This window comes from Bicyclus anynana, chromosome Z (genome assembly GCF_947172395.1).
Source record: "Bicyclus anynana chromosome Z, ilBicAnyn1.1, whole genome shotgun sequence".
Lineage (NCBI taxonomy): Eukaryota > Metazoa > Arthropoda > Insecta > Lepidoptera > Nymphalidae > Bicyclus > Bicyclus anynana.
The window spans coordinates 18,641,066-18,667,022 of record NC_069110.1 but is presented as its reverse complement, the minus strand read 5'-3'; the positions used below and the strand labels follow the sequence as shown (position 1 = coordinate 18,667,022).

Sequence of the window (25,957 nt, the reverse complement as noted above, 5' to 3'; positions counted from 1 at the left end):
TTAATACATAAAAATATAAGTTTAAAAGGGTAAAAAGGAAACAAGAAAATAATTCACGTCTCTACTGTGAGCATTACCATACCTATGCAATTTCTATATTAATTATTTTCTTGTTTCGTCCTTTTTAGACGAGAACGTAGTCGGGTTATATAAATCTCATTTTATAAATAGTACTTTTCCTTTCCACGATCGGACATTTATATATTAGCCGCTTATATCTACATCGTCGTATTCTGACATGACCGCGCGAACTTTTTAACTGTAACGATATTATATATAGGAGGTCCCGTAAATAAAACGCAAATGGTAGGTTTAGCACCGCCTTCAAACTGATCAACAGTTAGAACATATCATGAAAAAACTTAGTATGATGTTATTTTTCGCTTTTTTAGTTTAGTCAGTACGTTTTATGTTTTTAAAATAGATTGAATTTTTTATGTATGTTCACTGATTACCTAAAGACGAATAAAACGATTCGTTTTTTTTTTCTGTTTCAAAGCGCATGCTTTCCAATTAGTCCCAAAGTAATAATATCAGGATCTGATGATGGGATCTTTGAGAAATCGAGGGAATCTTTCAAATATTATAGAGGTCACTAGTGCGTTTGTTAATATTTTCGTTAGGTACTTCAAAGCACTACAATTCAATGAAGGACTGGTGTCAATCTGATGATGAAACGGAAGCATAGACGAGGGAATTCCTCATCGATTTACAGCACTATCCTTGTGTTTGGACTTAATTAATTTGTATTGACAAGAACTTTACATCTAGATGGATTGTGACTGTTATTAGGTCACAATCCATTGTTTCTTCATCAATCAAATCAATTTCTTGATGAAGATGTGGAACAGATAATTGAACTTCTCAACGGTTTACAGTAGATACCTTGTGTTTGGGTTTGATTAATTTGTATTGATAACTTTTCACCTATATGGATTGTGACTGTTTTTTTTTTTAATCTATAAGTTTTAAGGGACTTTCATTATTATTGATTGTGACTGTTATTAGGGGTAGTAGTAAGAAAAAAAAGATTTCGAATATTCCTATTTCATAGGTGTAAATGGGGAGCGATTTAGGCTAACAAGTAAAGACTAAGAAGTGAGTACAAAGCGAAAAATAATATCATAAGTGCTACCTTCTTATCAGATCAGGTGGTATTTTGGTCTTTTTATTACACTTTACTCGTTTATTTATCATTTCAACTTCATAACTTATGATTCAATGTAAATTATTGAAGTGACTGGGGCAAATTTTAAAAAGTAACATTTTTGTAAAATCAACCCCTTTTGAAGTGAAAATTGCTATTGTGACGAAGTTTTAAAATCAATGTACTAATTCTATCTAGCATTCTAAGAATCCTTATTAAATAACATATTTTTCATCTAGATGTAGGTACAACTTTGCCTTGCACATTTTATTTTCACTATGAAAGGTCATAATAATAACTAGTCATAAAAGTAAAAGTTAATACGAAATAATAATTTATCATAAAAATGTAATTGGTCCGTTTTTTTGGAAAATAAATACATTGTAGCAGGAAAAATCAAAGTTTCATTGTTGAAACAACTATTAAATTAAAATAATTACCAAGTATAAAATTAACGCTTTTTTTTTGTAGTTTTTCTACACATGGTACGATGAAATTGCCCTGAAGGTAGAGATTTTTTAATTTTGTAGAAAAATCAATATTACTTGAAAACCGTAAAATTTCGGCTAACATATATTTAGTTATTTTAGTTTTAGTAGGTCTTGAACTATCACCACGTAGAATTTGTCGAACTATTTACGGGACAGCCTGTATATATGTTACTGGCAATCTGTATAATTCAGGTATTCTAGACAATGTATACAATACCGGCGGCATTCTGTCAATTAAATGTAGCCTGTATTGCTCCCTTTTAATGTAGCTTTAGTATTAGTGAAAGATTTATTCAAATCGGTAAAGTAGTTTTAGAGTTTATTCGTTACATACAAAAATACAAATCTTTTTTTATGATATTATCATAGATTCAATCAAAGATCTATATCACTCGAAAATTAAAAATAATATATTAAGTAGATTACAGTACCTACATTTCATCTTTATTCTAAACTAGAACGAATAACCACGTCACAAAGTTTAAAATCGACAGACAACGTATTGTTAAAATCCCAAAACTTACTTAAACTTATTGGTAAGTTGAATGAAGATGTTGGTAGCGGCTTCCAACCAAATGCTGGTGCTTTCCTCTCTATACATCTTTCACTATTCTTACATACTTCCCAGTAGTAGTTCTTCACATTTATAGCCCACCATATAGGCTATAAATGTGAATCCTCACGGGGTAATCTGTCATACGCCTACTGTAGGTCAACAGTTTTATGTATACACACGTATTTATCACACAGTTGACGCAAAGAGAAAATTTATTCTGTAATACCTCGTCCCGCATAAACCCAACTGATTTTGGGTAACCTCACTTTCCTCTGTTATTCTCGTTTCAATCAAATTGTCCCAAATCTTCTTAGTATGTGAGATGATTTTTATTCCTCGATAATTGTTGCAATCCTCATCACACTTATTTTTACATATAGACTATTGCACCTCTCTCCGTCTTCCTTTTTTGATTGACTTCTCCTGCAACAACTAATTGAAATACATATAAAGTCAGCCATATCCATTTGGCCGTTTTCAGAAACTTCCTTACTTCGAAAGGAATACTGTCAAGTCCTACCGCTTTACCGCTTTTCACACTGTTCATCTTTTTCACCAAAGACACATTTATTGATAAATTATCTGTTCCAATCATTCTCTTCATTTGTCAACTTTTAAAGTAATAAAGTAACTTCATCATCATCATCTTTTATGCATTTCACATATGCTTGTACAATAAAACTTCAATTCTTTTCTCTCGCTTTTCCTAGGCGGATTATTAGTTTTTACCCTTGGGGATAATCAAGCGACTCTTACAATTTACTATATGTTGTCACTCATGCAACAGCAACCGTTTTTAGGATTCCGTTATCCACAAGGAACCTTTAGAGTTTCGCCATGTCCGTCAGTCTGTCCACGGTTTAGCGCAGAGACTATTTACATGTATTAAGCTGTAATTTAACATGTGTATATACATTAAAAATATAAACAAAGTAGTAAAATATAATCGTAAAAAATATTCCTTTTTATACCTCACCTACGTATAAGTAAGGATGATTAAAATATTATGGTTTGAAGAGTTAATTTTTGTTTGTCCTCACTCTACCAACTAAACAGTTATTAGATACGTGAAAAAATTCACAGAAGTAAGATATATAATGAAATTACAAGGAAAACTATAACAGCTAAGTAGCAATTGCCATTTAAAAAGTTACAGAGTCGACCAACTTAAAAAAAATACTCTAAGTTCGAAAATTGCATACAAATTCCGTTGTCAATTAATTAGATAAAGTTGTCACTAATATAACATTAATAGGTGTTTACATACAGACTTGCATACATACATACCAGATACGCGCGAAAAACATAATCCTTCTTGCAGTCGGGTAAAAAAATGAATTTTGGGTACATTCCTTACATGGAAAGTGAGGATGATTTTTTTATCATATTTCCCATGGTGTGGGGGGTATGGTTACCGCTATTTTTGTGCATTATGTAAGGGTTTAATGTGTCAATTTAATCTACGGAACCCTATACTGCACGTGGCCACACACACACTTGACGTTTTATTTTCCCTTTATTTTGTTCTCTACGTAAATATTCTTTCTAATCTCTTTCGAAATGCTGTCACTATAACTATTTATCATTTTTCCAATCTGTAAATGCGTCCTTCACTTCTTTCATTGTATAACCTCATTCTACCACAACCACTATGTGTCTTTAACTATCAGTTCTAATAAGAAATGTGATTGTTGTAGTCTTAATAAACTGATTTAAATTAAATGATTGGTTCCAATTCGCGGTTTCCAGAATAAAATTGGTTTCTGTTATATTTTCCCTGGGTGTAGGTATCAATATCGGTGGTCGCGTCGGCATCATGTCTAGAGCGCAGACTGAAAGTGTTAAAGCGTTTTGTACTATCATGTGTTCTCTCATTGGTTCTACACGATGCTTGTAACTCTAACACCAACACTTTTAATCTAAATGATATCAGACGACCGCAGAACTTATACATATTATATTATTTAGCTTCGGAAAACGGTTCGGCTTTGGATGTAGTAGGAAGGACAGGCCAAACGCGTTAGTAAACTAAAGGACGTCAGCACAGTAAAAATTAAATTACCAAAAACCGATGCCCAGTAACCGTTTACAGATAATTTATAAAAAACCAAGTGTGATTTAGACACACGATTGAAATAATAATTTCATCTAAAAATAAAGCAGTCATCTCTCGTGACAGACTTGCTTTACTTCGGAAGGTCCTACTAGTTCGTTTACACTGATTACGTTATTAGACTAAACGGATTCGGTGCTGAGCTTACTTGTATTGTAGCAGTGTAACTATAGATGGCGCTTTTGAAATTTAACGGTATGTCATTTCGACTACACTTTTCGTAACACATTCACCAACTTACTACCCAAGTCAAGCGTGCGCAAAGAAGTTTTACTTCAACAAGTTTTTTTACTTTGCTGACGCTCTTTTAGCATTAAACTGAACTTGCTCTAATTAATGCTGTATAGCTTTCGACTGAACGCCGAATGCTATACAGCATTAGATAGAGAAAGTCGCGGAATCGTTTCTGTGTGCGCGGGCTCGCAACGCAGCGCATGACGTAGTGGACGGCTCCGCAGGGTACCTGGAGCAGGGGCTGATGGTGCAGGACTCCGCCATGCTGCGCCAGTACTATATGCGCTCCGGCGCCTGGCACTGCGACGCGCTGTCCTTGGTGCCCACTGACATCGCCTACTACTGGTGGCGCCCCGGCTCCTGCGGTGCCGTACGTATCTCCGTTCACACGCAGGGCGTCTGGAGCAGGACTCCGCCATGCTGCGTCGGCGCTTCGGCGCCTGGCACTGCGACGCATTGTCCGAGCTGCCTCCAACGTTGTCTACTACTGATGGCGCCGTACGTATCTCCGTTCACATGCAGGGCACCTCGAGCAGGATCAAGAGCAAGAGCAGGGGCTGATTGTTCAAGAGTCGGCGATACTGCGCCATCATCAGTAGTTTTCAAGTGTGTTTTACCTACTATTGAATCCTACTGCTGAAGGCGCCGTGTACGTCTATACATCACGCATCCGGCGGTGGCAGCACTGGCGCGTCTCCGCCCTCGCCTGCTCCATCCAGGATACCAGTGGAGCAACTCCTGTGTGACTCCGGATTATCGGCGTAAGACTTGCCTGTTCCACTTTACAAAAATACCTTTTAAATATACGCTCTTTTAATGTTTATGTTTATTTGTTTCTCAGTCTTACTGTATTGTTTGTTAGTCAGTACTGTCTGTCTCACTAAAACTCGAAATGGCTAGTTGTGCTTTAAAATAAGGAGAAACCCCAAAAAACGAGATAAAATCGAACTTTGTGCCTATATCATAGTTTGATTTATTTATGTGGTATGGCTTTTATTGGTTAGACTAGAATCACGTCGTAAATAAAATTGGTCTTGATATCAGATATCGTAATGATGATAGCAGATATAGTAATGATAACAGCTAAATGGACATTTTGACTTTGTCTCCTCTCCCAAGGAAACCTTGGCATAGAAAGGTCTTCGGTAGGTTCTTCTGTAGTGTCAGACATATCAAAATATGGTCAATTGAGTTCTACGCGAACGAAGTCGCGGGCAAGCGCTAGTAGTATTTGCATTCGTGGAATGCTAACCGTGCCCTGTAATCCATATTTGCATTCCAGGAATGTCTACCGTGCCCTATAATCGTGCGTCTCAATCGACTGTTACGCATGCCCCGCATGTGGGAATGGTTCGACCGCACCGAGACTGCGATCAGCTACCCGAATGCGTTCCGGATTTGGAAGGTCAGATATGATGAGTGGTCACCGGGGGCGTGCACGAGTTTCGCGATCAGGGCAGGCACCTACGAGACGTGATAGTTCAAATTCAAATTTGTATATCTTAAATAGGTTCAGTTTTCATTTCTGAATATTCTTATTTCTTATTTGTAGTGACTCTTATCGGCCGGGAGTACAATCTACTAAAAAGAGCTGTCAAGAAACGGCTCATTCATATTTAACAAAAAGCGCACAACAATTAATGCTCATTTCACAATCTTATTACACCCGTTGTATTCTACAAACATATCTTCGTACCGATAATATTTTTATTAAGCATGGTAAATACTCGGTTTACAAGAAAATATTTTATTTTTTAACTAAATTTGCCATTTATTTTTACCCGACTGCGTCAGAAGGAGAGTAATGTTTTTCAAGCGTATGTAGGTGTGTATTTGTGTATGTTTTTATGTGTGTAAGTTCGTTTCTTTGGCACGCCCTACAGCCCAAACGGTTATACGGATTTTGACATATGAGGTGTCATTGAGTTCATTAGAATTGTGGTAGTGACATAGGCTATGTAAATTTTCAAAGTACCAATGTTTGTCACCGCATCGGGTTTTTGTTTTTTAATAATACAACTTCACTGTCTGTCTTCGCCAATGTCTTATAAGAGGAATAATACCTGTCATATATTTCGCTGGACTTTTCACCGTGAACAAGAGAAACAGAAAACAAATGGTAAAATAAAGTTGAATAATATTTCGCGTAATAGAATGTAACACGTGATTTTTCACGTTGTCTCATGGTGACTGTTCTTGCAGTTGAATGCAATCGCAGCACAGAAGTTATATGACGATGAACATTAATGGGGATGATGACTAGATTTGAATATATTGATTTGAGACATACAGATAAATAAGGTCAATATTAACTAATTAATATGTAAGAAACAAAGATTGACAGAATGTTTTCAAAATAAATAAGAATCAACGAAGTCATTAAATCATGGCATTTTGTATGGGGCGTTTTTCAAGGATCCGTGGTTGTGCCACAAAGGAGAATGCCAGATCCTGACCCAGAATTTTGCAGAAAATGTAAATGTACTAAAATATCTAATTTTTAAAGTTTTCAGTTGTTTGCTTTTTAAGAAATTAAATATCACGTGTCTCAAATGGTGAAGGAAAAAAATCGTGAGGAAACCTACATACCAGAGAACTTTCTTAATTCTCTGCGTGTGTGAAGTCTGCCAATCCGCTTTGGCCCAGCGTGGTGGACTATTGGCCTAACCCCTCTAATTCTGAGAGGTGACTCGAGCTCACCAGTGAGCCGAATATGGTTGATAATGAATTATGACTATAGTATTTAACCAAACCTAACATTAGTTTTGATGAATAGGTTTTATAATGATATGCAAGTTGGTAGGCACAATGATGAATGATTTAGCATCGTGAACTAGTACAATCTCCTATAATCTACATAGAAAGCTAACTTCTGTATTTTTTTCTAAATGTTAGGTATAGTAGTTTCGGAGAAAAGGGGAGAATGGTCTATTTTCTGAATAAATTGGAAACTATTTATTTCAAAATTACAAAAAAATATTTTGAATATCCTCTCATCAAGACCTCTCATTTAATGTGTCACATGATGCAGTTAAAAAAGTATTTTTTTTGTGTTTTCCATCTTGTCCTCCAAAAGTGACCTTCATTTTCTAAAATTTTAATTTTCTGAGGTTTTCCGGAAATCTTCACGTAGAACTTTTGTAATTTTTTCAAAATTTTAGGTTTAGTAGTTTCGGAGAAAAGAGGGGGGAATGGTCAATTTTCTGGAATAACTTGGAAACTATTTATTTCAAAATTACAAAAAAAGATTAAAATACTCTCATCAGGTTCATTTGATGCATCACACGATGAAGTTTGTAAAAGTTTTTTTTTCAACTTTCCATCTTACCCCGCATAAGTGCCCCCCCATATTCAAATTTTACCTATTCACGATACATCCCTGTATTTGGGTCACAAGAATTGATATGTGTACCAACTTTTAATTGGATTAGTCCAGTACATTCGAAGAACACAGACAGACATTAAAATGTGCGCGGGTGATATTTTACGTACATTCTACGTACTATACCACAGTAAACTAGTACTATAAGTACTATAAAACAGACACTAACACAAACATACACGCAAATCTTTTAACACTTAACAGCTCTTCGTTATTTTGTCGGGGTTAAAAATTAAATTGTCATGTCTTCATGTCTTCAGAAACTGAATACCTACAATAATTTTGCAAAAAGTTTGTGATTTTGAAATGAACAATAATATTGTATTTGTATTTTGTGGAATTACGTCATTCTTTTATAAAATCATCTTCGGCAATGATTATTATTAATTATTAACATTGAATACAATTTAAATTTTTCTTTTATCACCCGTTTTTTAGGGTTGCACAAGGAACCCTTTTGGTTTCGTCATGTCCGTCTGCCCGTCCGTCCGGCCGCGGTTTAGCACAGATAATATTACTACTAGAAAGCTGTAAATTAACATGTATATGTAAATTAAAAATGTTAACAAAGTCGTAAAATAAAATCTTCAAAAATATTTTTTTAGGGTACCACCTCTTCATGTAAAGTGGGGATGATTTTTTTTTGCTCGTTTATTTCACAGTGTGGGGTATTGTTGGATAGGTCTTTGAAAGTTGTATGAGATCTTTTATCAAAATATTTCGATTTAGGGATCCGTTTGTAAAATACTAAGCTTTTAAGAGCTAATTTTTGTTAGAGTCAAGTGTCCCCACCCTTTACCGGCTAAATAGTTATTTATGGATACGTGAAAAAATTCACAAAGGTAGGATATAATTATAATGAAATTACTAGGAAAACTATAACGGTTAATAAGCAATTGCTATTAAATATAGATTTATAGTCGACCAACTTAAAAAACGTAATTGGAAATATAAATTTGCATTCCGTTGTTAGTTTGGTAATGGTAAGGTATTAATTACATCCATAAAGTTGTAAAAACAAAATTAGATTAAATTTTTTTTGGGGTTCCTTCCCTACATGCAAAGTGAGAACGACTTTTTTATCGTGTATCCTATAGTGTGCGGTGTCGTTATCGGTATTTGTGTGCATTACATAACAGATTAAAGTGCTTACTTAATCTACGGAACCCTACACTACGCGTGGCTCGACACGTACTCGGCCGCTTTTTATTATTTAGACAAGCAGCACGGCTGTGTTCCGTGTACAGTTGGCAAAAAAATGTTTTATTTTCTGCTGGTTAAAATATACCTAAATTACTATACTTTTTAAATTAGGTATATATACTTACACTTTTAGTATACCTACTTCGTTAATCTTGACTTGCTATATTATTTTGTTCATTTTTTAACCGACTTCCAAAAAGGAGGAGGTTCTACGTTCGGCTGTATGTATGTTTTTTTTTTTTTTATGCATGTCCAGCGATAATTCCGTCATTTGTGGACCGATTTTGAAAATTCTTTTTTTGTTTTGAAGGGTTTGATTCCAGGGGATTTTTTTCATGTCAGGATCTGATGATGGCATTCTGGAGAAATCGAGGGGAACTTTCGAAAATCGTAGGGACGGCTAGTGCGTTTGTTAATGTTTCCATAAGGTATCTTAAACCACTACAATTTTATGAAGGTCTGGAGTTGGTCTGATGATGAAGCCGAAAAACAGACGATGGAACTCGTCAACGATTTACAGCAGGTACCTTTTGTAGATTTATTTGTATTGATGAGAACTTTCCACCTAGATGGGTTGTGACCGTATTGAGGGTCTGATGATGAAGACGAAGGACAGTTAAGAGAACTCTTCAACGGTTCACAGTAGCTACCTTTGTTGGGACTTTATGAATTTGTATTGCAGAGAACTTTCCACCTAGATGGGTTGTGACTGAATTGATGGTCTGGTATTGAAGACGAAGGACAATGAAGAGAACTTCTCGAAGGTTATTAGTATCAGTTTTGGTTACACTCAGTAGGTGTGCTAACACTAAAAATTAAAAAATAAAAATTTTTATAAAAAAATTCAACCGACTTCCAACTCAAAAATTAGCCTAAACTAAAAAGCAAAAAATAACATCTTACCTATGTGCTACCTTCTGATCAGTTTGAAGGTGGTGCCAATCCAGTGTCATGTTTTAATTATATTGGTAGTATCATATATATTAGCCGAGTTATCACAGTTTTTGTCATACAGGTCGGACTGAAAATCCTCTTAAACAGACTTATTCGCATGCGCTGCCTTAACTATTGTGTAAAATTGAAATTAATGTATAAAGACTTTATGTATCTCTAAAAGTTCTACAAAAAAGTCCGCGACACCATATATCTATCTTCTATATATTAGCAGATATAGTATCTTTTATGTTTTAAAAATTATTAATCTTATATACTTAGGTTTACGTCATTATTTATACAATTAAACTTTAATCCTTATTAAAATAAATTATTTTATAATCACAAGGATATTATGGAGATAAGATTTGCCCTTTACAGTATGTCAATTACTTAAATAGTTTCGGAGATAATAAAAAATTTCTAAAAGACGCAGAAATGCCGCTATATGACGCCCGGCGATTTCATTTACGTAGTTCCCGTTCCCGTATGAATATGGGGATCAAACATAGCCTATGACACTCGCAAATAACGTAGCTTTCTATTGGTAAAACAATTTTCCAAATCGGTCCAGTAGATCCAGAGATTGCCTCCTACAACCACACAAACTTTACCTCTTTATATTATTAGCATAGAAGTCTCTATTTCCCTTGGTCATACCACCACTCTCGAAGGACTGGACCGATTTTGCTAAGAGTAGGAGTAAGATAGAGAAGTTATAGATTAGGGTACGGTACGGGTAGGGAAGCGTAGGTGTAGTGTAGGGGTAGGGTAGGGGTAGGGCCGGGGTAGGGTAGTGGTAGGGTAGGGGTAGGGTAGTGGTAGGGTAGGGGTAGAAGTAGGGTAGTGGTAGGGTAGAGGTACGGGTAGGATAGAAGTGGTAGGGTAGGGGTAGGATAGGCGTGAGATAGGGGTACGGGGGGATAGGGATAGGAAAGGGATAGGGTACGGGGAGAGTAGGGGTAGGGTAGAGGTAGGGGTTGGGTAGGGTAGGGGTAGGGTTGGGGTAGTGGTAGGGTAGAGGTAGGGTAGAGGTAGGGTAGAGGTAGGGTAGGGGTAGGGTAGGGTAGGGTATGGGTAGGGTAGGGGTAGTAGTAAAGTTGACATCGAAATTTACGCGGACGAAGTCGCGGGCGTCCGCTAGTTAATTATAAACCAACTTTATATCATATAGTATAGACAAATCATTTAAGTAATCTAATAATTATAAGCTACATCTACCTGAGGTGTTCAGAGTGCCTAGTGGGAGTTTTCAATCTTTTCAAACTGTGATCGTAATGAAATCATGTCAGATCTTGATCACGTGACCTATCGATAGCAAATGTCATTCCCATACATTTTTCTAGTTTTCAAAGCGTTTGCGATCGTCGAAAGATAATCGACATGCCATTTGGCCACTGTGGCAGGTTTCCTTGGAGCTTAGACCCACCACACTGCTTGAATTTGGAGCAGGACGTGTCTGTGTCGTGGAGAACTTCTTAAAAATATAATGTACCCAAATGGTAATGAAGCCTTAATAGATCCAAGGTGACATGGCTGGATGCAACACCGAGAGGTCGTGAGTTCGAACCCTCACTTTTACTTTGATTCCATTGTCTGTTAAAATTGGGGGTAGATTGCAGTCTACGTAGGTACCTACTCAGGTGACTTTTGAAAAAAGGTGAACTGAAGTCTCTGGACTGAAAAGTAAAGGGTTCGATTAATACCTCGTTGACGATTTGACCATGATAGCCCAGTGGATATGACCTCTGCCTCCGATTCCAGAGGGTGTGGGTTTGAATCCGGTCCGGGGCATGCACCTCCAACTTTTCAGTTGTGTGCATTTTAAGAAATTAAATATCACGTGTATCAAACGGAGAAGGAAAATCTTTTTTAGGAAACCTGCATACCAGAGAATTTTCTTAACTCTCTGGGTGTGTGAAGTCTGCCAATGCGCATCGGCCAGCGTGGCGGACTATTGGCCAAAGCCCTAACCCCTCTCATTCCGAGAGAAGACTCGAGCTCAGCAGTGAGCCGAATACGGGTAGTTAATGATGATAACTATTGTATGAAGTGTAGAAAATAAAAAATCAGATTAATCTGCAAACAGTTTATTAACGCTGTGAACAATAAAAGAGCAACTAGCGGTATTTCCAAACACCAAAAAGGACTTTCGGCCTAAAATAAGTATTACAAAAATTAACCTAATGAAATTTTTCAGGCAAAACAGTAAACCGTTATTATCTCGAAGAAATACGAACTATAAAAATAACAAAAAGTAAAATTAAAACTACTATAATCTGAGCAAATACATCTTTTTCAGATCTATAAAAACACAAAAATATAAGCTGTAAAAAATAAGTGTACTTAAGAGAGCATCTAGCGGTGTTTCCAAACACCAAAAAGGACTTTCGGCCTAAAATAAGTATTACAAAAATTAACCTAATGAAATTTTTCTGGCAAAAAAGTAAACCGTTATTATCTCGAAGAAATACGAACTATAAAAATAACAAAAAGTAAAATTAAAACTACTATAATCTGAGCAAATACATCTTTTTCAGATCTATAAAAACACAAAAATATAAGCTGTAAAAAAATAAGTGTACTTAAAAAATACTATGTACCAAAAAATCTACTACTACTACTGCCTATTTTCTCCCGTTATCGATCGAAACATTCTATGTGTTTCGTAGCATCCAAATGAACCAACAATCAATATCATTACACCGTGGATATGAAAATAATCAATCATCATCAATGAAAAAGTGAACACAAGTTTTATCGCAATCTTTCATTCACCAAATGAATACGTAACAGAAATGTCTATCTATAATTATCAGGAAAAGTGACTGCCTTCACCCTTATATAAAAAAATAATAAAAAACTATTTGATTAAAACATCTTGATATAGCTATACCTCATAAGTTTATAACCAACGATATTATAATTATCGTTGTTTATAAAATAAATGAAAAGTGTAGCTGGTTGACGAATTGCATTACAAAAAGCACTTACGGTCTAAAATAAGTAAAACAAAAGATAACCTAATTAAATTTTTCAGACAAAAAAAGTAATCCGTTGCAATTTCTAAGAGATGCGAGCGAACTACAAATACAACATAAAGTAAACTTAAAACTACTATAATCTAAAACTACGACTGATGGGCAAATACATCTTTATCGCAGAACTATATAAAATAAAACTATAATATGGGTAATGTGTAACATAACGAAAACCACCAAGTCACAGGAATATCATCTATACTTATCAGTCCAAGCTTGTAGTATAATGCTTAACCAAAAATTTCAAGTAAGAGCTATTTTACTGTACCTTTTTTTTATTTATTAATATTTATTGTTGCACTGAACCACTTGATGTTTTTTACTGAACCCTGATATCTTTTTTTTATAAACCTAAACTAAGCTATAGTATATGCTTAACCATAAATTTAAATGAAGAGCTATTTTACTGTATTTTTTTTTATATTTTTTTATTTTTATAATTTTTTTTTTGATGTTTTATTTTGTTTTTACCCTAACCCTTTTACCATCTTTTTTTATAAATAAAGAAATATATACCTAATTAATATACTTCTTAACTTACGTTAAGACGTAACGTACGTTACGTCTTAACTTTATTTTTACATGTTATGTTATGACTAATAGACAGATATATTGAAAATCCTAATATTATCCATCATGTTCTGGGTGTTGTGTATCCATCTGGAACAATAAATATAAAATATTTAAAAGGGGTTGGAGCTTAGACGACCTCCGTGGCGTACTGGTATGCGCGGTGGATTTACAACACGGAGATGCTGGGTTCGATCCCCGGCTGGGCCGATTGAGATTTTCTTAATTGGTCCAGGTCTGGCTGGTGGGAGGCTTCGGCCATGGCTAGTTACCACCCTACCGACAAAGACGTACCGCCAAGCGATATAGCGTTCCGGTACGATGTCGTGTAGAAACCGAAAAGGGGTGTGGATTTTCATCCTCCTCCTTACAAGTTAGCCCGCTTCCATCTTAGACTGCATCATCACTACCCATCAGGTGAGATTGTAGTCAAGGGCTAATTTGTAAAGAACTGTTGTAAGACAGATATTGTACTCACAAACAGTGAAGTGAAACACTCACCTGAGCACAACTCCCGCGCGCACTCTGCACGCCGCTCGCGAGGAGCGGCGCCAGCGGCGGCTGATAGCGCTGCCGGTGCGGCCGGTCGGCGTGGCGACGCTACGCCGGCGGCCAGGGCGGCAGGCGGCGGCAAACGCATCGCGTGTGCTGGCCTGCAACAACACCATTGTGTGTTAGGCATCGACTGTGGGATCTTACCATCCTACCGCCAAAGACGTACGGCTCAGTGTCCACAAACGCCGCCACTTAAAGCTAGAAGCGGCGTTTTGTTGTGTGTGGCGGCCATCGGGTTCGGTAAATTATATTAGAGGACTTTGATTACAGTAAAGTTTGTTTCATTAGAATCGGAAAAAAGAAAAAAAATAGCAAAAAAACTAAATCATATCAACAGCGTCCGTTAAGAAAAGTATTAACTATTATAAATGAGATAACATATATAAAGACGTAATAATTAGCAAAAAAACTTACTCTAAACTAAGTTGCAATGCAGCAGTGTTCACAAGACGCGGGGGCGATAGTTCACTAAAAAAGAAAAAAAAAATTAAATTTTAAAAATAAATCAAAACCTAAAAAAGCTAAAGTAGTGACGAAACCGAGGAACAATAAACAAAACAAATAATATCTCAATAGGTTGAAATTCACAATTCAAAAAATATTAATATTTACGTTAATATAATATATTAAAATTAAAAAAAAAAAAAAACGTTACTTGGATAGTCGGAATTACTTGAATTGAAAATAAAAAGTTTTATTTAATTAGTTGAAAAAAAAAAATAGTTATGAAGGCTTTAAATGAAACACTCCCGAGCAGCCTGTATATATATAGATGGAAAACTTATTACTTTCTTCTGTAAAACTGCAAAAAAATCTAATCTGGAGCAAAAATCTAATCTAAGTATGAAAAAAAAAACGACAAGTTCAAACAAGCATCTATTAAAATTAACAATAAGGTGACTTCAAATAGTGCATGTAAAATAAATAAAATCTATAAAATGTTATTACCAATTCTAAATGTACGTTTTAACCGAATCAATAGAATTTTATCTTACTTATTAAAATGCAATATAATTGCTAACTTCTACTAAAAGTAAAAAACACGTCGCATACACATTTTACAAAATGGAGGAATGATTCGATTCCAAACGCGAACAATAAATAAAAAATAAAAATGTTTAAAGTACTCGTGGCTTTTTTATTTTATAAAATAAAATCTAAAATAAATTTATTACCAATTTAAAATGTACGTTTTAACAGAATTAATTGAATTTTATATCACATAAATAATACAAAGTAATTGCTAATATCTACTGAAAGTTAAAAAAACACGTGGCACACACACTTTACAAAATGGCGGCATGATTCAAGCGTAAACACGAACAATAAATTAAAAAAATGTTTTGAAGTACTCCTTTTCATAGGCTTTGTTTTTTCATTTTATAAAATGAAATCTATAATAAAATTATTGTTGATTTAAAATGTACACTTTACCGAGTTACTTAAAGTTTATATTACATAGATAATAAATAATTGATGACTTCTACTGAAAGTTAAAAAAAACACGTGGCACACACACTTTACAAAATGTTGGAATGATTCAAATGCCATCGCGAACAATAAATAAAATAAAATGTACGACAAATAGCATTAATTACTTAGTAATTAATTAATTAGTAGTAATTTAGTAGCACTAATTGAAATGGAATAGTAGAAACAAATGAAACAGTAAAAACTAAAAAAAACACGTGGCTAGTTGAGGTTAAGACAAAATGGCGGAGAGGTGAACAGTAGCTGAAATGTTAAGAGAAACTTACCCCCCGCGTCCAACTGCAAACTGCGCCGAGAGCCGCTTTCCGCCAGTCGAACCTGTGGAGTTCAAATGTTTAATATACCACACAAAAACCCAAAAAGAAATTATAAGCTTGCGTTCTAACAAGAAAAAAACAATAAGTTAATTTAAATTTAGGATCGTCAAAAAATATCGTAAAAATTCATGGTTTAAACGAGTTTACTGAATTTGAAGCAAAATATCTGTAAAATCTACTAAATTCAATTAAGACACGTGAGCACATAAACACTTTTAGAAAATGGCGGATAGATTTCAGTTCAAACGCGTACGAATGATCTAGAGAATTATGTTAAATATTAAAGAAAAGAAATAACAAGTATAAACCGCATTAAAAGTAATGTAAAACCGATAAAACATACTCAAAGAAATAGAAACAACTAAAAATTGAAACACGTGTTTAGTGGAGACTGGTGTTTGAAGACAAAATGGCGGAGAGAGGCTAAGTGTAATGGAGAGGAACTTACCCTTACAACGGTCGCAGACGTAGAATGCGCCGAGCGCGCCCCCTCCGCGATTTTTATACCAAGAGATAGGTCTGTGTTAGACAAAAACGAGGTAACTGATTTAAAATAAAAAGTAATTTGTGAAACGACATACGAGTATGACAACAGTTTTTTAAACTTAATTGTAATTAATTTATGATAGAACTAACAGACGTCCCGCGATTACACCCGCGTAGTTCCCGTGGGAAAATATAGCCTATAAATAAAAGGGATAAAATAAGGGATATAAGTTTAACCCCTTATTGAATGAATTATGAAGGAAATAGAATGAAATGTTTTCTGATGATCTTGTATAATTAAAAAAAAAATAAACATCTAAGTCTAAAGAATAGAAAGGGGCTTTTTGTTTAAAATTGAAAATCAGTCAATTTTGAAGTTATTATTTTAAAATTTAACTTTAAATATTATCCCCGTATTATTAAGGGAACGGAAACCACGCGAGTGAAACCGCGCACCGTCAGCTAGTAAATAAATAAATAAATACAAATCACTTATAATATTCAATAAACCGTAGCAATAAAGTATATAGCACATAATACCCTTTTAAGTATTACTCTTTTTAAATATTATTCACCTTTTAAATATGACCACTATTCCCTCTCCCTTCAATTGTAAATGTTATTGTCCTTATACATACATTCGGTTCGTATTGATAATAACATATAATTTTTTAATCGGTTTATAAGTTCAACGTGCGGGAATCGAACCCATGACCATCCTTTTTTAACCGTAGTTCAGCCTATCGAGGCTTTAACCACTATTGAATTCTTATTTACATTCTGTTGTGATTAATTTAAAGTTAATAAATAATTGTTCATGAATACCACTTGCCTCATTTTCTCTTTAAAGCGATTGTTTTGATCCACCAAACGTACGTCGACGCGAAATTTTAGAAAACTACCCGCATTTCAAGCTTCTTTTTTAAATAATAATTCATTTCCAATGCTCGTATATATGTGTAAACGAGTTTCTGGCATTTCAAAACTTAAGCTTAGACCTTAAAAATATTTTACTTATTAGGGAAATCACTAATTCATCACAAACGAGGACACGGACATCAGTTACATCTGTAAAGATATGTCAAATTACCCACAATTCGGCGATCTCTCTGGAGCAGTTTGTAATGTTGTGGATCTCAACAGAGGTCCTGGGTACGATTCCCAGCTCGGGTCTGTTTAGGATTTCATATTTCCTAAATTGACTGAGGTCTGGTCAGGTGGTAGGCATCGGCCGTGGCTAATTACTATCCTGCCGGCAGAGGTATCGCCAAGCTATTTAGCGTTCCGGTACGATAGTTTAGTAAATGAATACCTACTTAAAATAAGCAATCTTTGGAAGTCCTCTAGAACGGCTCCGACTTTGATGATCTTTTTTCAAAATCAAAAATCATTTATTTCAAGTAGGCTCAGTTTACAAGCACTTTTGACACGTCAGTTGACTATTTGTATAGATTCTACCACCAGTTCGGAAGGCAGGTTCTGCTGAGAAGATACCGGCAAGAAACTCAACAGTTGCTCTTTTTAAAAAATCATACAACATTGTAATTTACAATTGATGACAACATTACAATTTCTTATAGTTTTACTTCCTGTGTGAAGGTGGAAGCTGATCCAACGGCCTCCAAGCAACTTTATCATTAAGGAACATCGATGGTGTAGTAACCTCGACTAAGTCTAAACTAAATGTTTTTTAACACATTGCTTAAAGCTATGCATTGGCAGGTCCATCACAGTCTTGGGGATCTTGTTATAGAAGAGTACACCCAAACCTACTAAAGATATTTTTACTCTTTGGAGACGATATGCAGAAATAACTAACTTATGCCCGTGTCTAGTAAGACGTGGGTTTAAATCTTTAATTTCGTCCCCATAAGGTTATCAAATAATTATATTAAAAACAAAATTAACAAAAATTACTGTGCAGACAGACAATCAATGATGAATTAACACAATGTAACGTAAGCTGGTATTTAACTATACCTATGTAACGTAAGCTAGTATTTACCAATGATCTAAAGTTTAACCCTCTGTAAGTTTAGTTCTCCAAAAATAAAATGATCAAAAAACAATTGGTACAAATATGTATGAGAAATTACTTTTGTTACTAACTTAGCAACAGTAATTTCTCATACAATACCCAGGAAATTATACAAAAAGCTTATTTTGGCTGGTGGGAGGCTTCGGCCGTGGCTAGTTACCACCCTACCGGCAAAGACGTACCGCCAAGCGATTTAGCGTTCCGGTACGATGTCGTGTAGAAACCGAAACGGGTGTGGATTTTCATCCTTTTCCTAACAAGTTAGCCCGCTTCCATCTTAGATTTCATCATCACTTACCATCAGGTCACCATCATTAAACCATATTCAGCTCACTGCTGAGCTCGAGTCTCCTCTCAGAATGAGACGGGTAGGCCAATAAATATAGTGCCTAAAATAAATTCAGTAACTACAATTTGTATAGGTACATAGATCTGTTTGCTTACATGAATATACTGATGCAATTTCTTGCTTATTTTTGCCCGAAATAAATATTGATAAATATGTACCTACACAGTAGTGTACACCAGCCAGATTTGGACCAATTACGAAAACCAATTAACATATTATTATACTAACCAATTACCAATTTAAAAAACTTTAAAACCAATAATTAAATTTTTTAATTAAAAAAATTAATCGGCCCAGCCGGGGAGTTAACCCAGGTCCTCCGTCTTGTAAATCCACCGCGCATACCACTGCGCCACGGAGGCCGTCAAGGCCGTCATATACGGGATCTTAGAGCATTAAAACTAAATCTTTTAATCAATGATTGCGTAAAACGATATGTGGGCCCTGTTTAGGGCTTTGGGCACATTATAATTCCCCGTAATTCGTTGCGGAGAAGTGAGCTTTACATCGCCAGCCAAGCCAGTGATGTTTTAATTCAAGCCGTTTAAATTACACAATTTCTGTGGTTCTTTCAGAAACGGCTTTCATTAAAACATGACACTGGATTGGCACCGCCTTCAAACTGATCAGAAGGTAGCACATAGGTAAGATGTTATTTTTTGCTTTTTAGTTTAGGTTAATTTTTGAGTTGGAAGTCGGTTGAATTTTTTTTATTAAAATTTTTATCATTGTCTACATTTCTTTCCTTGAATTCATTAGCGTAATTGGAATACCGGCGTGTCAGGCAGTGAAGTCCATCTGATGTGACGATGTAACTCATATCACAGAAATCAGAGTATATTATCAATCACGTCTCGTACTCCCTGTTCTTTCGGATCTCAATCTGAGCCTCTGTCATGTAGGCTTCGTCAAAGGTGCTTCGCTTTTCGTCGTGATCATCTAAATTTGCATATCATTCCAGGTCGTCATGGCTATAATTGTTCTAATTCACTGGAACGCATGCCTGTATTTCGTGATCAGCTACGCGATCGGCTTCGGCGTGGACAACTGGGTGTACAACATCACCGGCGCGGAGAACGCCACGCTGGCGCACCAGTACATCTACAGCTTCTACTGGTCCACACTCACGCTCACCACCATCGGCGAGACGCCGCAGCCGGAGAACGACGCCGAGTTCGTGTTCGTCGTCATCGACTTCCTTGGCGGCGTGCTCATCTTCGCCACCATAGTGGGGAACATCGGCTCGATGATATCCAACATGAACGTCGCGCGCGTCGAGTTCCAGAACAAGATGGACGGCGTGAAGCAGTACATGGCATTCCGCAAAGTGAGCGGCGAGCTGGAGGCGCGCGTGATCCGCTGGTTCGCGTACACGTGGAGCGAGTCGGGCGCGCTGGACGAGGAGAACGTGCTGGCCTCGCTGCCCGACAAGCTGAAGGCGGAGATCGCCATCCGCGTGCACCTGGACACGTTGCGCCGCGTGGAGATCTTCGCAGACTGCGAGCCCGGCCTGCTGGAGGCGCTGGTGTTGCGGCTGCGGCTGCAGGTGTTCAGCCCCGGCGACTACATCTGCCGCAAGGGCGACGTGGGCAAGGAGATGTACATCGTGAAGCGCGGGCGCCTGCAGGTGGTGACGGACGACGGCAGCGGCGTGCTAGCCACGCTGGGCGCCGGCTCCGTGTTCGGCGAAGTGAGCGTGCTGGAGATCCCCGGCAACCGCACCGGCAACCGCCGCACCGCCACCGTGCGCTCGCTCGGCTACTCCGACCTCTTCTGCCTGGCCAAGAAGGATCTGTGGGAAGCTCTCGGGGACTACCCGGACGCCATGGCCACTCTGATCCAGCGCGGCTGCCAGCTCCTGCGTAAAGTATGACTTTTGTCCGCCATGTTTGAGACTGCTTGCACGATCGTTCTGGCGCAACATAAACTAAAACCAAAATAAATGGGAAATGCAATTGTATCAATATTGGTTATGACTCACTCAGAACTAACATATTCTATTATAACTAAAAATATTTCCATAAATATTGTGTGTATCTAACAACCTAACCCAACGCTTGTGCATAACAAAATACTATACAGTTAAAAATCGTGTTTCATTTAAAAAAAGATTTGAAATCTTGTTTATAGTCTGTATTGCAGTTTTATTAAAAACATTAAGTACCTACTCTACTACTATATACCTCCATTTTTATCTACTTTTAAAAGAAATTGATGTCCATACCTTTATAAAGATTTTTAAATATTATGGATTTTTGTTCGTAATATTTTATTTGTTACAAAACAACATTATGCCAGTTCCCCCGACGTACATTGTACGAGCTTTGTATGAGTAACTGTGCATGATATGTACTCTTTAGTGTAAGTTACATGAATATCGGACAAATTTTCAAAAAGATATACTAATTTAACTACCTAACTACTTTACACTTTGGTAAACAATTGAATAATTTTCTTCGATCTAGCTCATATTGAGCAAGATCATTGAACTTTTGTTATTAGAATAATTTCTGAGACAAAATTCGTTAATTTAGATAAATTCGATACATTTCAAAATTGCTCATTTTAGCTTTTCTGTGCATTTACTGCTCAAAGTAAAAAAAAGTTACCAATTTTATTCTTCCTCATTCAGGGAAACTTGCATAACTGTTTTAGGTTGTCTATTGATTTTTATCAGTATTATTTTTTAATAGATTTTAAAAGAATTGTATATTATGTAACTAAGTTAAATGTATGTATGTAACTAAACTAACTATAGGTAGACGTCTAGGTAATGGGCTATAGGCATTAGCCCGGGATCCGTGGAACAAATTTATAAGTGATTACTATCAAGTTCATTTTCAGTGAGTAGCTTCATCTTGATGAGACGCTCAACTTTTTCCTTTACGAAAATTCTTGATTCTGGTACTTAAACCAGGTAATTAAAATTTCTGAGCGTCAGACCAAGACAATGTACCACGAAATTTTAGGACATTTTGGTTGATAAGTTGTATAAATAAGCAACAGTAAAAAATCATCTGGTATAGTAACAACTGGTACACTACCCTCCTCTAAACTTATATCAATAACAAGGTTATTAAAAGTTGTTGTACTAACCAGCTGTTTTTTTTAACTGTGCTTAATTAATAGTTAACTTAACAGCTACAATGTCATACAAATTTCGTGGTACATTGTCTCGTTCCGATGCTCAAAAATGTTTATTACCTGGTAACCCAGTTAGCTACCAGAATCAAGAATTTTCGTAAAGAAAAAAGTTGAGCGTTGAGCTACTCACGGAAAATTAACTTGATAGTAATCACTTGTTAATTTGTTCCACGGATCCCGGGCTTTAAACTGTCACTGTTTGTAAAATTATGCATTTCACTATGTTATAATCATTGGCTCACGCACTCACGTACTCGTGCAGCGGCACTAGTCTTCACAAGGTAAACACACATAGAACTTAAACCCACCACGCTGTCTCAATCACGGCTTAGCTTAAAGCACTACGACTGACAAGTCGTTACTGAAAAAATATTAACATTTTTGCTTTAGACCATTTTTTCTTAAACTTCACACACACAAAGTTTCATGTATTTAGAACAGTGTTTTTCGATGTTTTCACGAAGCTAAGTGTTTGTTGCTAAAGACAATATATAAAAAGCATTTTATTTTATTTTTAATTCTACAACCTGCCAAAACTTGGTAGAGGCAGCTATGGAGTGTGGTAGACGCATGGGCTCAATCATGGAGCCGATATAAAATGTCAAAGACCCAGGTTCATAGACCATAAAAGATGTTTATAACACATTTGCTCGTATCTCTTATTTCAGCAATTTTAATATTGTAATGTATCTCATTACGCACATGTGCCTAATGTAATTTAAAACGTTTATCGTCCGTCTAAAAACGAACGATACTTTTTTAAATCTTAGCAAAGAGTTTTTATGGCAGTGCTCATCATTTTATGAATACTAGTAAAATTACCTTCGTGAGATAAAATATAATAAAAAAAACATTTCATTCAGTAATTTTCATAATTTTGACTATAAATGACAACCATTTATCTGTAACAGAAACACAAACATATACTTAATTAGTAATACTGGCTGTTTTTGTTGCATTTGCCTAAAAAAACCCACGCACTTTGCTATCTGTGCAAAAATGACAAGCGTATCAAAATGTCATCATATGGAAAACAGGCAAAGATGCAAATTCATTTTCAGAAAGTGTGTTTCTTCGCAAATGTGCTATAAAACGTCGTATGATATACGTGCGCTTTGATAATTACAGCATATGCTTCCTTATAGCTCTCGCCTATGGTTTGAGCTTGCAATATCGCCTCGGCTGTATTTTTCAACTTATCATAATGTATATAACAATCTACAATAAACATTGTCTACACATCATTTCATTACGAATTGCATGAATTTGGCCACATTTATATTTTTTTTTAATGAATGTTGTAACATAATTTGTAATTCATAATTTTAAAGGTATGTTATAATCTTTGAATTTTAATAGTTTATGAAAAATAAGGGAAATGCCTCATTAGTGCTTTGCGTTGCTTCGTCGCAACGGGTCAACGTCTTGTATGCTGCACCTGCGTTACAGTGACGCACGACGTTAGTACAGTGCAAGAGGACATCGCTCGTGAAACACTCGTCCATTTTAGCAACAGATATCTTTTGAAACGTCGCTGCGGTGAATTAACACTTTAGTAGTACTACACTTTAGGGAGTATTTCCCATAACTTCACGGTGTTCACTAGTCCACTTATAGGAGATAAACTACATAACTAATAGTTTTTGACAAAAAAAATGTAATTTAATGTTTTCATACAATGTAATTCAAATAATTCCGATTATCCATGTAACACACGCCTTTATTTACCCTTGCCTTTTAAAATACGTAAAACTTGGCTACGTCATAATTATAAGGATGCGTATTTACAAAATAAATATTTTTTACTTCGAAAATATTCTTTTAGAACACATGTTACTTTAACATTTTTAATTAATTTTCCTTCTTAAAGAATATAACCCTAGAGTTATGGGCAATACTCTCAAGCAGCCTGTATAATTGTAAAAGGTCACTCACTTATCACGAAATCTCGAAACCACTTGATGTACAAAGACGAAATTAGGCACGGAGGTAGTCTATAGTTATTAGGTATCCACTAAGAACTGATTTAGGGCCTAAGGGCGAACAAAATCGCGTGCGAGTATTGTAAGGAAAACAACGCACCATTGACGCTGCGACGTTGCAACGGAATGCAAAGCAATAATGGGGTATCGCTCTAACTGGAGCTTCATCGGATACCTAGCCAAGTGGCACGTCGATTCTCTTTCTACGATCGCTAACGCTTCGAAAACTAGAAAAATGTATGGGAATGACAGATCTTGATCACGTGACCTGTCGATAGCAAATGTCATTCCCATACATCTTTCTAGTTTTCGCAGCGTTAGCGATCGAAGGAAGAGAACCGACGTGCCACTTGGCTAGGGGGCAGAGTAGAAAGAGCCTTCAGCGGAGTTTTTTTTTTATTTACGTGGTCAACTTTGCAGGACGGTTTGCTGGACGAGAAGGAGTTAGATCGCTCCCGAAGTACGCGGCAGTCGTTGGAGGAGGAAGTATGCCAACTACAAGAGGCAATAGAAATCATCAAACATCGCTTCGACGCTTTCCTGGGCGACTACGCCACGACCAAGGAGACTGTAGGAAATATGTGAGTCTCAATCACAGAACAATACATTTTTTTGCGGTTTCATATCTTACTAATATTATAAACGCGAAAGTTTGTATGGATGTTTGTTACTCGTTAATGCCGCAACTACTGAACTGATTTGGCAGAAATTTATGACGAAGATAGATAATACCCGGGATTTAATTTTTAATTTTTTTTTACGATAAAATTTCGTGAGCTATTAATAATTCAGGAGTATTTTACTATAATAATAGGTAGCTAGTCAATTATTTAAAAAATTGAGTATGAAATATTTAAATTAATAGCTAAGCGCTAAAAAACGTTGTTTATATTTGCTATGCGAGTAGAATACTTCATAATTGCTAAGCGAGGTAGAAAATATGTCATTTAGTTTAGATAATTGTTATGCGAAATACAAATTTCATGGGTCATGTTAAGCCAAGCGACTGTAATTTCTATTAGTTTTGCGGTGCAATATAATTAATGTTTTTTAGAATTTAATTTAAACTGATGTTCACATGTTTTAAATTTTACCTAAACACGGCACTGGCATCTACTCCATGGCACTCCATCCAACATAAAAAAACATAATCTATAGTAATATTATAAGAGGTATTTATAAGTTTGTAACATTCTTTGTAAGGGGTAAATATATAAACTGCTGTTTGTATAAACTTGGTCGCTCGCGCAGTACAGTCGTTCGGGGATTTTTTTTTATTTTTATTTTTTTACAAGTTAGCCCTTGACTACAATCTCACCTGATGGTAAGTGATGATGCAGTCTAAGATTGAAGCGGGCTAATTTGTTAGGAGGAGGATGAAAATCCACACCCCTTTCGGTTTCTACACGACGTCATACCGGAACGGTAAATCGCTTGGTGGTACGGCTTTGCCGGTAGGGTGGTAGCTAGCTACGGCCGAAGCCTCCTACCAGCCAGACCTGGACCAATATAGAAAATCTCAATCTTCCCAGCCGGGGATCGAACCCAGGATCTCCGTTTTGTAATTCCACAGCGCATACCACTGCGCCACGGAGGCCGTCGAAATGACGGTTAAGAGGAGCGGGCGACGGTCGCAGTTTGAAGTATTTATGTATTCACTAGCGGCGCCCGCGACTTTGTCCGCGTGGAAATCAATGTAAACTTTTAACCCCTATTTCACCACTTTAGGGGTTGAATTTTAAAAATTATCGAATCACATTACATTTCGTATATTTTTTATGATTTATGCACAATTTTTTATAACTGTAACTATAAATATGAAGGACTTTCCATACAAACTTTCAACCCCTGTTTCACCCCCTTGTGATTAAATTTTTGCAAAAAAAAGTGTCCTATAACCTTTTCCGTACTATGGTCTCAAATCG

The 25,957-nt window shown here is 36.1% G+C and overlaps 1 protein-coding gene across 1 annotated transcript in view; it reads left to right on the top strand.

The window, feature by feature from the left end:
- The window catches only part of LOC112049137 (cyclic nucleotide-gated cation channel subunit A-like), a 41,261-nt gene that overhangs the window by 10,151 nt on the left and 5,153 nt on the right, over nucleotides 1–25,957 (top strand). Inside the window, exons 3-6 of the mRNA XM_024086926.2 lie at nucleotides 4,766–4,911; nucleotides 5,824–5,946; nucleotides 19,868–20,773; nucleotides 24,453–24,613. Of these exons, the coding sequence (XP_023942694.2) occupies nucleotides 4,766–4,911; nucleotides 5,824–5,946; nucleotides 19,868–20,773; nucleotides 24,453–24,613 (1,336 nt within the window). The remainder of the gene's footprint in view (nucleotides 1–4,765; nucleotides 4,912–5,823; nucleotides 5,947–19,867; nucleotides 20,774–24,452; nucleotides 24,614–25,957) is intronic.